At 40.7% G+C, this 13,113-nt stretch overlaps 1 protein-coding gene across 1 annotated transcript in view; it reads left to right on the forward strand.

The window, feature by feature from the left end:
* LOC139641204 (protein NLRC3-like) overlaps positions 1–12,850 on the forward strand; it is a 77,817-nt gene extending 64,967 nt beyond the window's left edge. The window contains exons 5-14 of the mRNA XM_071515490.1: positions 512–631; positions 889–1,008; positions 3,194–3,240; positions 3,349–3,429; positions 3,540–5,310; positions 8,334–8,507; positions 9,997–10,170; positions 10,687–10,860; positions 11,060–11,106; positions 11,356–12,850. Of these exons, the coding sequence (XP_071371591.1) occupies positions 512–631; positions 889–1,008; positions 3,194–3,240; positions 3,349–3,429; positions 3,540–5,310; positions 8,334–8,507; positions 9,997–10,170; positions 10,687–10,860; positions 11,060–11,106; positions 11,356–11,861 (3,214 nt within the window). The 3' untranslated portion in view covers positions 11,862–12,850. The remainder of the gene's footprint in view (positions 1–511; positions 632–888; positions 1,009–3,193; positions 3,241–3,348; positions 3,430–3,539; positions 5,311–8,333; positions 8,508–9,996; positions 10,171–10,686; positions 10,861–11,059; positions 11,107–11,355) is intronic.
* Positions 12,851–13,113: the final 263 nt, after the last annotated feature.

Below are 13,113 nucleotides of genomic sequence, written 5' to 3' on the forward strand. Positions count from 1 at the left end.
ACCTGTCTTTTTCTTTTGAGTCGCTTGAGTCACTGTTAGCGGTCTCGATGAAAGACTGACTGACTCTGCAGAGTCCGTACAGAGTGCTGGACCCGACACCATCAGCCAGAACCTTGGAGACAGAGGTGATCAGTACAAACCAAAGTCTGGCACAAAGCAGATTGTGAAAGTGCCGATTAGGATATGAACATAACCAGCTGTTCACCTTAGCAAAAACTCCAGATGGACAGAAAAAGTGACAATATGCAACGTCACTAGGGCTGGGGCGACTCCTCGACGTATTTGATTACGGAAATACGTCCATATTTATTTGGGGTAAATTAATTGTTATAATAATCGAGTAATAAAAAAATTATCTTTAGAATAATGGATAAATTATTCGTTAGATTAATCTACTAATCAACAAAATAATCGTTAGATTAATCGATAAAAAAATAGCCCTAAACGTCACATGCATTGTTGTCTGTCTTTACTAGAACTAATGATATGTGTAAAACATTTCTGTTTCCAGAGGTCAGTACCACAGGCAGAGAACAGAGTCTCCAGTACCCAGCTGTCTGTCTATGAAGAGTGACCGGTCTAAATACAGACCTCCAGACTTCAGTAATGGACGTGGACCCTCAGACACAAAGTAAAAGGACTGGTTATACTGTAATGAGGAAATGTTATTTGATAACCTACACTATTGTACTGAAAACTACAGAGCCCAGGAGCGGCCATAGGGAGAGAAAAAAGTTTTATGGAGGCCAAGATATAGAACAGGAATTAATTAGATTAATCAATAAAAAAAAAAATCATTAGGTGCTTAAATGTCACATGCATTGTCACATGCATTGTTGTCTGTCTTTACTAGAACTAATGATATGTATAAAACATTTCTGTTTCCAGAGGTCAGTACCACAGGCAGAGAACAGAGTCTCCAGTACCCAGCTGTCTGTCTATGAAGAGTGACCGGTCAAAACGCAGACCTCCAGACTTCAGTAATGAACCTGGATCCTCAGACACAAAGTAAGAGGACTGGTTATACTGTAAGCCTACCTGATAAAACTTGATTCATAATGATGAAGGAAAAATGTTCTGTTCTGTCATTTAGAATTGTTTCCCTTCACTGTTGCATTACACACTATGAGAGGATTGTATTCATGAAGCAAAGCTTGTAGTGAGGATATGAAGGAAAGACACTGGAAAGAGAAAAATAACTGCTCACTGCTCTGCAATACAGCTGTTCAACCAAAATGGATCTTCATCTGGATTATGTTAGCCAGAAACCATAAATATGTTTTTTCAGCAAAATACTTGAATACTTGAATATAACAGAAGTTGTAAACTTTATTAACAATATTTTCTCACATTTTTATCTCGTATATATTTTTTTCTAGTGCAACTTTGGTGAAGAAATGATTTGTAGACACTAAAATCCAACAAATTACACATATTAATTAATAAACTTTGAATAAACAAGCGAACAGCGCTCTGTTCAGCAGCGGGGCTCAAAGCAAGCGACTGATAGCCTACGCCTATTTTGAACGGGCACTGCACTAGTTTGTTTAATGTCAAATATTTATACACATAATGAGCTCTGTCCATTAAATCCTTTTGGGAACGTGATTATGCAGCACCTGTCTCGCTCTCCTCTATTCCTCCGACCGACAGTCAACACTCTCACAGGATTTCTTTGAAGCGGTTCTTTGGCATGGCTTGTCTGAAAAAAGTCTGTTTATGTCGAGTAGCTGTTGATATTCATGTTTGGATATTCCATGGAAATATAGAAGCGCAACACTACTGCGCAACGAATGCGTTCAGTTCATCCACAGACAGGCTATCGCATGCTTCATGTCTCTGTGCGCCTCACACTGTTGTTCTAAAGGTATGTCAGTAATCATATGTGTGAAATTACTTTACACGCTTTGATGGCCCTGACTTGCTGGATGGAAAAAAGGAGGAGAGGGAGAGACTTTCACATCCGTCTATCAGTGCGCTGTAGCCTGCTGTACTCGCAGTGTTTTTTTTCCAGTGTTTGAGAAATTTAAATTTTAAATCTCAACCCCAGCCGGTGTAAAAAGTCCAATATTGTTCTTGAACAACTGCGCAAGCGGTTCTTTAGGGACAGACGTGGAATGGACATACCTGTAGCTTTTATTTAGAGTATAGACCTACATCAGAGAGGCTGTAACAAATAGGCTACAGTATGATTTTCTTGCTCATTACTTATTCATAACTATGAGTCCTGGGCTATACAAGGTGCTCTAGTCTCATGAGCACTGCTCCTCTCTGTACCTCAGACTACTTCTACTAACTCTTGTTCTCAGTATTTATCATTTCACAGGAAAATTGTAAAATATAATATTGATAAATATATCAATAGCCTACTTATTATACAAAATAAAATATTGCTAAACAATATAAAATATTGCAGTGTCTGCGGTTGGCGGTAAACCGCCAAACCGCTGGAGGGGGCGCTACTTTTTCACTGCGGTAAGAAAATTTCAGTACCGTACCAGCCCTAGTCAAAGGTTATCAAGAATGGAACTTATTTATTTACCAATGACTGCCAGGCAATGTCTGTGCTCTTTAACAAGTTTCATTAAAGTTGATAGGTTTAGACATGTAAATATAGACACTGATTGATAATGTAGATGTAATGTAGTGGAACTCTACCATCGTATCTTTTTTTTATTGTCAGACACCCAACTGCTGTGATCAATCTCTGTGCCCTGCTAACACTATCTGTAGTCAGAGGTTATCAAGAATGGAACTTATTTATTTACCAATGACTGACAGGCAATGTCTGTGCTCTATAACAAGTTTAATTAAATTTGATATAATAGGACAGCATGTTGTTTGTATTGAGCCGAGCATTCATTAATGACAATTACATATGGAGCCAACCAGAAAAACTGCTACAATGTTGCATTCATCCAAGATCTCCACAGTGACATTTATCCATGATGGGTGACTGGATGGGTGTGCAGTGTTGACTGATTAAACTACAACTATGGTGACAGATGAAAATGTGAAAATAACACGGTTACATGTTGTGGCAGCATGATGCTATCTGAACATCTATGTAGATAGTATGGGCAAAATCTTGATATTTAGTTTACAATTTCAACAAGATAGTTAAAAGTTTTGTTTCATTTATTTTTTAGTTAAATCTTCATGTTTTCATAATAAATTGCCTTCATCTCCACAGAGAGAGGAAGAGGAGTCTTGGTGTTCTGAAGCAGCAGCTGTCCTGGTGTGCCTTGTGTCAGGAGGTCCTGAGGGATCCAGTCTCTACCAGCTGTGGACACTGGTGCTGCAGACAGTGCATCACCTCATACTGGGACCAGTCTGGTTCATCAGAAGCCTCCACCTGTCCCCAGTGTGGAAAAAGATCCAGAACAAGACCTGGACTGCAGACACCCAGTCAAACCAGCATTGCACAATGTAAGACTGGGGGTCTTTCTACTGTTGTCACCTTTTCTAAAAACAGGAAATATTTTTCCTGTATATTATTATATTTGTTAAACACTTACTTATTCTTTCTTCTCTTCCAGCAGACGGCGGTTTGCAGGAGGTTTTAGACGAGCATAAGATCAGTCTGAGAAACAGATGTGAAATTGTGATAGAAGGAACTGCTGAAGCAGGAACTGGAACCCCCCTCAATAGGATCTACACTGAACTCTACATCACAGAGGGACAGAGTGAAGGGGTTAATACCCAACATGAGGTGTGGCAGCTTGAGACAGCCTCCAAGATGGAGACCCTCCATGACACTCCAATCAAGTGCCACAACATCTTTAAACCCTTATCTGACCAAAAGACACACATCAGAGTAGTTCTGACGAAGGGCGTTGCTGGCATTGGAAAAACCTTCTCAGTGCAGAAGTTCACTCTGGACTGGGCAGAGGACTTGGAAAATCAAGATGTCAGTCTTGTGATTCTGCTTTCGTTCCGGGAGCTGAACTTGATCAAAGATGAGCAGTACAGTCTTCTCATGCTGCTCCATGTTTTCCATCCAACATTACAGATGGTCACAGCAGAGAAGCTCACTGTCTGTAAAGTTGTGTTCATCTTTGACGGCCTGGATGAAAGCAGACTTTTATTGGATTTCCACAACAATGAGGTTGTGTCTGATGTCACACAGATATCATCAGTAGATGTGCTGTTGACAAACCTCATCAAGGGAAATCTGCTTCCCATGGCTCTGCTCTGGATTACTTCCCGACCTGCAGCAGCCAATCAGATCCCTCCTGCGTGTGTTGACAGGGTAACAGAAGTACGAGGGTTCACTGAACCCCAGAAGGAGGAGTACTTCAGGAGGAGAACCACTGATGAGGAGCTGTCCAGCAGAATCATCTCACAAATCAAGGCATCCAGGAGCCTCCACATCATGTGCCACATCCCAGTCTTCTGTTGGATCACTGCTACAGTTCTGGAGCACATGTTGACTACAGACCAGAGAGGAGAGCTGCCCAAGACCCTGACTGAGATGTACTTATACTTCCTGCTGGTTCAGACAAAGAGGAAGAAGCAGAAGTATGACGTGAGATATGAGATGTGTCAACAGCAGCTGACGGAGACTGATAGGGAAGTCCTTCTGAAGCTGGGGAGGCTGGCGTTTGAACATCTGGAGACAGGCAACCTCATGTTCTACCAAGAAGACCTGGAGGAGTGTGGTCTTGATGTCAGAGAGGCCTTGGTGTTCTCAGGAGTGTGCACAGAGATCTTCAAAAGAGAGTGTGTGCTCTTCAAGAAGACGGTCTACTGCTTTGTTCATCTGAGCATTCAGGAGTTTCTCGCTGCAGTCTACATGTTCCACTGTTACACAAACAGGGATAAGAAGGTACTGGACACATTCCTGGGAAAAGACTGGTGTAAATATGACAGAAGTGACCAATCACTGGGTGTCTTCCTGAAGAAAGCCATGTCCAAAGCCCTGAAGAGTAAAAATGGCCACCTGGACCTCTTTGTCCGCTTCCTTCATGGTCTCTCACTGGAGACAGAAAGCAGTCCAGACAGGATCCAGAGAGCCATCAGCAACCTGAAGAAGATGACCACCTTCAATACATGTCCTGACAGAAGCATCAACATCTTCCACTGTTTGATGGAGATGAACGACCACTCAGTGCATCAGGAGATCCAAAAGTTCCTTAATTCAAAGAACAGATCAAAGAAGAAACTCTCTACAGTCCACAGCTCAGCTCTGGCCTACATGCTGCAGATGTCAGAGGAGGTTCTGGATGTGTTTGACCTGAAGGCGTACAACACATCACAGGAGGGACGAAGGAGACTGATCCCAGCTGTGAGGAACTGCAGAGAGGCTCGGTTAGTCCTGATTTTAATATTAACATTATCTACAGTGTAGAGCGACCTTCACACCTGACGCCATAAGAATTACAATAAAGATATAGTTCCTCAAACATACACACTATAAAAGTGTTGCTATACATAGCAGTGGTACACAGTGTTGGGTGTAACACATTACAAAGTGATGTGTTACTGTAATCATATGACTTTTTCCTGTAACGGTTTAAAGTAAGGCATTACTGTTACAGTTTCGGTAATTATAGTAATAAGAAAAAATTCATAATAAAGGGAGGAAATATATCACATTCTGTGATTACACCAGCCAACAGTTTTAGTAATCACATTACAGTTACCGGTCTAACAGATCGGTCGTTACTTGTGTTTCATTCTTTAGCCTCTTTAACCTCTTTATTGGTGTAATATCTATGAACGATTCCCCTCGTCTTATCCTGCCTTCCAGTCATGTCGGAAATTACAGTAGAGCGCACATGAACGAGCCAACAAAGTGGGAAATACATCCCGCAAAGTCTGAATTTAATGCTGTAGGCTAAAAACCTTAAAAAGTAAAAAAATGTGTGTCTGTCATTATTTAGATACTACTGCTGGTAATGTGGCTTAGGTTGACAATATTTATTAGCTGAATGAATGCAAGTAAGCCTAGCACAATCGTTTTAGGGTGTAACGCAAAAACAATGTAATGAGTAGGGTAACTAATTACTTTTATCAGGGAATAATAAGTCAAGTAATTCATTACTTTTAAGAAAAGTAATGAGTAATGTGTAATTCATTACTTTTTTTCAGTAACGACTCCAACACTAGTGTTACACCTCTTTATTCCAAAGATTACAACTCAGTTGTGATTAGCTAAAAATATTCTTGAATTGTTGTTGCAAAATTGTTGTTGCTGTTTATAGCTTTCATGTTAGTTAATGAACACAGTTATTCTGTTTAGCTGTAATGATTGCTATGACTTTACAGTTAAGTGTTGTTTTTGTAGTTATCTTCCTTGGGATGAAGGTGGCTTAATACAAACCAGCCAAGGAGCTTCAGGAGTTAAGAGGCTGTGCATAAAAAGTTTTGAAAACTGACATTTTATCACAACAGGCAGCAGTATTTTCCAATAGATAGTGTCTACATTACAGTTAGTATTCCATGATATGGCTGTTGTTGTTTTAATCTACAGGAGTGTCATGTTAATCCTGTGTTGTTTTACCAGAATTTGAAATGACCTGCCTGTGAAGCTTAGGCTAAAATCTCTATCATTTTTTAAATCATTTTTTTTAAAACACCTTTTACAGAATTGCTGTCATGTAATTGCATGTATGCATTCTTTTCTGCTTGGTTTCTGCTTATATTACACGTTCAGCACTTTTTGAAACTTTTCAAATTCTATAATATGATTACTGACATTATTATCATTACTATTATTATTATTAGTAGTAGTAGTAGTAGTAATAGTAGTAGTAGTATGCTGTGTAGTTTTGATTGGTATGCTTAGTCTCAGCTCTGCCTTCATAATAACTAATCTTACATTAAATCTGTGATCACAGACTTTCTGGCTGTGATCTCTCAGAGACTCACTGTGATGTCCTGACCTCAGCTCTGAAGTCCAACCCCTCCCATCTGAGAGAGCTGTACCTGAGTAACAACAAGCTGCAGGATTCAGGAGTGAAGCTGCTGTCTGCTGGACTGGAGAGTCCACACTGTAGACTGGAGAATCTCAGGTCAGACAGCATATTTTATTTCTGTGCTGACATCAATATTATATGAATATTGTGGTGACACTTAATTTGAGCACATCTGTATAGAGTTGTTCTGTCTGAAATCAGACAGGATTTGGGAGTTTTCACAGACACCGCTCATTTTAGAAATGAATTTGATTCTGCACCTATACCTTCACAAACCAAGCTGTAGTCAGTACATAGTGATGTCTTTATACATTTGGCCTGATTTAAATAGAAATTGTGTTATCATTGAAATTAAAATGAAAAATCAATGAAAATTTTCCAGATTAGCTTTGACAGCCATTGTATCTTTACGCACCAGTAGGCATACACATAGTGAGCCATAATAGCCCAGTGATTCACATGAGTAGGTCTAATTTATGATCCGATGTGTGTTCTTCTTATTCCCACATTACTGTACAATTTGGTGACAGTATGAAACCTGTTTAGGTATTTAGTCTAGTTTAGTTGGACCGGCACTGGACCTTAGTTTCATGTGGGTTCCAGAAGTTATTTCCTCCCTGTTGAATATCAGTGAGACGTAGAGCAACATTTTCAGGCTCGTGGGCAACGTCCTGTGCCCTAAAACAGCTACTGTGGCTCCTACTGATGATGACTCCTGCTGCCTTAAAATATACATGAAACCAGAGCTTATAACTGAAATGGTAACTTCATCATGGGGGAGTTTCATAAGGATAATGCAAATTTCTACACATTACATGCATACAAATATCTGTAAAACGTAAAGGTTCTGAGGCTGAACAAATATGCACACATGTGATTTTCCACCAATGAAGCTATACCAGAAAACATATTTATTGGTTTCAATAAATAAAAAACAGCTTGATTTTTTAGTTCTGCAAAAGTTCTTGGTGGCTACTCCAGCAATCCAACACCAATTCTGCTTTTTATCACAATTATGTCCAGAGAAACTGCCATCTGAAAATATTGTCCCAATAAAAAGTGTCCATTCTGGACCTTAACTAAACCTTTATTTATTTGAAACTACTTGGCATTCAGGCCCAAACTCCAGATTTATCCATATGGTTGGTTAAAGAATGAGTTCAAGGAAAATGGACAAATTGTGAGACAGACGTAGGTGTGACAGCCTGTCTGATTTCAGATGGAATGACTCTATAAGGCCGATATTATGCTGATCCACACTAACAAAATGGTGAAGTCCATTGTCTAGGGCATAGCAATGTTGAGCTACACATTTAGATCCTTAACAGATATAATTGGATTATGAAACAATGGATTGTTGCAAGCATTCAGGCATATTTTATTTGATAGCTACATGCTTTATTCTTTATTCAGATTGAGTGGCTGCAGCTTGTCAGAGAGCTGCTGTGCTTCTCTGGCCTCAGCTCTGAAGTCCAACCCCTCCCATCTGAGAGAGCTGGATCTGAGTAACAACGACCTGCAGGATTCAGGAGTGAAGCTGCTGTCTGCTGGACTGGAGAGTCCACACTGTAGACTGGACACTCTCAGGTAAGATCAGTTTACAGTTTTTCTCAGTTGATTTGACACATTTCTCCAAACTGAGGTCTGTGCTCTCAGTGTCTCTCAGGTCAGTATTCCTGACTCTGTAAAGGTCGAACCTGCAAGTTTTACATCAGGATTTCAGACTTTTATTCTGATCAAACTTCATATACACAGCAACTGACCTCAAACCTCATGCTTTGATATCTTATTTAGATTCCTGCACCTCTCTCTATTCCTGTCTCATAATTCACTGTCACATCTCCAGCTTGTTCAGAATAGAGCAACTAGGATTTTAACTAGTGGTAAGGTAACATCATCATATCCCCAATTTCTCTCCACTGGTCACCAGTTGGATATAGAATTAATATGAAAATTAAAGTAGTTTTGGCCCTGAATTACACTGTGGACCTCTTAGTTCCCGATGAGTTGAGAGCAAGCTGAGATGTTTGGGTCTTTCTGACTTTCCCTCAGTCTAGACTCAAGACTAAAGGTGATTTTGCCAGTTCCAGTCCCGAGTGCTTACATTAAAAAAAGGAACTTTGACTACGAGCAGGCAAGGTTTACAGTCCAAATTTTGCCATTCTGACAAGCTTTGTGGGGTTATTGAACCATTTTCTGTTACACGAGTAAATCATATTGTGTGAAAGTATTTGCAATAAAGTATAAAATCTCACCTTTGTGTGGCTTGTCCTAGTTGTTTTCATATGGATACCTTAGAAATGGCTGCCACTCTTCTTCTATGCCTCTTCCCTGTGCGGCGAGATGGAAAACTTGCTCTTTGCTGAAAAGCTGATACAACTCCATCTAAGTCTGACAAAAGACAGCTAAACCTGATAAAACTCCATCTGATTCTGACAAAAGACAGCTAAACCTGATACAACTCCATCTAAACCTGACAACAGACAGCTAAACCTGATACAACTACATCTAAAGACAGACATCTACTAAAGACAGCTAAGACTGATGCAAGTTCACCTAAATCTGACAAAGTAAATCTACGAATGACAAAGGCGGCTGAGGATGTCCTAAAATGGCCACCATACTGGAGTCACACTGCAGACATGTGATACACACACTACTCATGCAACTCTTATCAAGCGCCCCCCTCTCAATAAGGCGGTCTATTGAAGCTTCCTGCACCTGCTCACTCTCTTCACATTGCCATGCTGCTGCTACGCTGCTCAGACTGCTGTTCACCGCTGCTCAGGTGTTGCTGCTGCTCACTATACATCGTTTCATCATCCCCACCTCCACCCAGCATCCACCTGTAGGCTCTGATTCAAGGTTTTTCCTGGGGGTGAATTGTCACTATTGTCACTCCCTGCTCTCTTTAGCTAGCTAGGTGTCTGCTGCAGGGAGTGACAGCATCAGAGCCTAAACACCATACTGAACTCTGTATCTATATTTGCATTCATTCTCCATAATCTGTTTATGTGAGTTGGTTGACTGAAATTCTAAGAGAATAACATTTCCTTATCTTTTCATGTCTATTGAGGTTGAGTGGCTGTAAACTGTCAGAGAGAAGCTGTGAAGCTCTGGCCTCAGTTCTCAGCTCCCAGTCCTCCAGTCTGAGAGAGCTGGACCTGAGTAACAACGACCTGCAGGATTCAGGAGTGAAGCTGCTCTCTGTTGGACTGGAGAGTCCACACTGTAGACTGGACACTCTCAGGTCAGTATTACTGATACTGTTCGACAGACCACCATTTAAATTCTGCTTTACATGCATTAATGTCAGTGAAAATACCTGACCTCTGTAGGATTTTCCTGCTGATGTGAGTTTTGAAAGCAGCTGAAATACCAACATTTATCACTAGTTTCTATCCTCTGTGAGAATATTTCATTATTTCCTCTCCTTACTGCCTCTGTTGTTGAAACCTAAAGTAAAGGACTTGTCACATTCTGTCACAAATTGAGTCCAGAACTGAAACGAAAATACAAACCAGACCCTTAACTGTTAAAGCCCAGGTTGAACATAACCACAATTATGCTTTAAGAGAGGAACTCTGCTGGTCATTATTGAAAGCCATCGAGCTGCGTTTATTTTGAAACCGAGGAAAATTTAACCAAGATAATTATCGATATCATTTTTTTTGCCCAGCACTACAAACTATACAGCATTGCAAGAAAATGCAACCGTGTGTGTGTGTGTGTGTGTGTGTGTGTGTGTGTGTGTGTGTGTGTGCAGGCTATCAGGCTGTCTGCTCACAGAGGAAGGCTGTGCTTCTCTGGCCTCAGCTCTGAGCTCCAACCCCTCCCATCTGAGAGAGCTGGACTTGAGCTACAATCATCCAGGTGCCTCAGGAGTGAAGCTGCTCTCTGCTGGACTGGAGGATCCACACTGGAGACTGGACTCTCTCAGGTATGGAGAGGCAACATCTGCTAGAAGGCTGAGAGCTCACACACATTTTCTCTGTCACACTGACAAGCTGAGGAATACTGTTTCATGTTTAATGATGGATATGAGTGGAAATCCTTCATATTGAAGGTTATTAAATGTCCATGTTTCCATCATCAGAGAGAATCTACTGATCTGACTTATTCCCTGTTTTTTCCTCCAGTGTGGAACATGGTGGAGTGCAGTGGTTGAAACCAGGTGTGAGGAAGTGTAAGTGTGTATTTAGTTTGATTCATGAAAACAAAGCAACACACATTCAACTATTGAGATGGAAAGTCCATCTACACCACAGTATGTGGTATCCCTTCATTCAGACCCTACTGTGAATCAGGATGATGGATTGACATCATGTGCCATCATGAAACTGCTAAGAAATGAACTATCAATAAATCAACAAATAACCACAACAGGTTTATTAGATGATAAGCTGCTGCTGTATTGTGTCTTGTTCTCCATCAGATGCCTGTGAACTCACACTGGACCCAAACACAGCATGCAGAGAGCTCCTCCTGTCTGAAGACAACAGAAAGGTGACAGCAGTGAGCGATTACGAAAACAGCTGGACACAGTTGCTGTGTAGAAATGGTCTGACTGGTCGCTGTTACTGGGAGGTCAAGAGGAAAGGAGTGGTTTATATAGGAGTGTCTTACAGAGGAATCAGCAGTAGCGGAGAGGGTGAAGAATGCATGCTTGGGGGGAATAAAACGTCCTGGAGTCTGTCCTGCTATGATAACAGATACTCTGTCCGGCACAATAACAGACCAACAGTCTTACGTTCCCTCTCGTCCTCTCACTCTAACAGAGTAGCAGTGTATCTGGACTGGCCTGCTGGCTCTCTGTCCTTCTACACAGTTTCCTCTGACACATTGATCCACCTCCACACCTTCCACTCCACATTCACTGAACCACTCTACCCTGGGTTTAGGTTCTGGTCTGGGTCTGGTTCCTCAGTGTCTCTATGTTAGATAGAGGAGAGAGAAACACTCACACTGTGACCAAAGACAGCTGCTGAAACAGTAGTTCACTCTGGACAGGATCACACACACACACACACACACACACACACACACACATCTTAAAGTGTGAATATTAATGTTTGCATCTTCATATAGGTTCATAGGTACTGATCCATCAGTCACTGTGAATTGATTCCCAGTGAGATGAAGAATGTCTTTTTTGAGGGAGACCTGGTCAAGAAAGCAGCATCATGACAAACATACAGGTTACAAACAACATGCAACAATGTAAGAAAGCAAAATACTAACAAAGTGACATTAAAGAAAGAGCAGTCAACTTTTCTGTACAAGTGCTCCAATAGGCACTAGACAAGATCATCCTTTCATACAAGTCACTCATCACACCAGTTATGTTCTATGCAAGTGAAATATGAGGCTCTATTTGAAAATCACAAATTAAAAATTGGGATAAAACGCCTGCTGAAAAATTTGAACTGGTGCAGCGAAATCCCCAAGCAATGCATGCAGGGCTGAACTTGGTCTGTATCCCCTGAGCATTCAAATCCAAAAAAGAGCAATTCAATTTTGGTTCCATCTAAATGAGGCAGAACATACAAAGCTCTCCTCAGCAATCAACACACCCCAGAGGTCCAGCCTCTAGATGGGCTGGCTGTGAAGATCAATGAACTGAACAACACAGTCAGCGGACCAGACTCAGAGCCTCCTCTCTGTCTGTACCTATTGCCACAAGGACTGAAATGCATTTCCTCTGTACATGTCCCAAATACAAAGATAATGAGGACTAAATATTTCCACAGCTTTGGAAAAGTTATTCCAGGCTTCAAGACCTACCAAATGAAAATAAACTTCCTTCTCTGTAGGGGGGAGATCACAGCACTTAGCAGCTAAATGTGTCTACTGCTGCCACAATACCAGGAACAATGTACAACTTTATATTATAGAATTATTAAAAACTATTTCTATGTGGTTTAATATTATGCAATATATATGTTCATATAGTATGCATTGTTTGTGTGTATTTATTATCTGTAGGACAGATGACTTACTGCGTACTTAAATTCTTTTGTTTCTATGTTGTATTTCTTTGTTTTGTTTTCCCTGAAATCTATTTGTTTTTCATTGATTATCTTTTTCATCCATTCACTTTGGCAACAGGAATGCACTTGAGAGAAAGAAAGAGAGAGAGCTGCAAGTATAAACCTAACAAGAATAGAGCTCTTCTACCATCTAGTGGAGGAAC

Source organism: Centroberyx affinis, unplaced genomic scaffold, assembly GCF_046629955.1.
Source record: "Centroberyx affinis isolate AG114_WGS23_722 - 3 ecotype Tasmania unplaced genomic scaffold, CSIRO-AGI_Caff_v1 ptg000355l_1, whole genome shotgun sequence".
NCBI classification, from domain to species: domain Eukaryota; kingdom Metazoa; phylum Chordata; class Actinopteri; order Beryciformes; family Berycidae; genus Centroberyx; species Centroberyx affinis.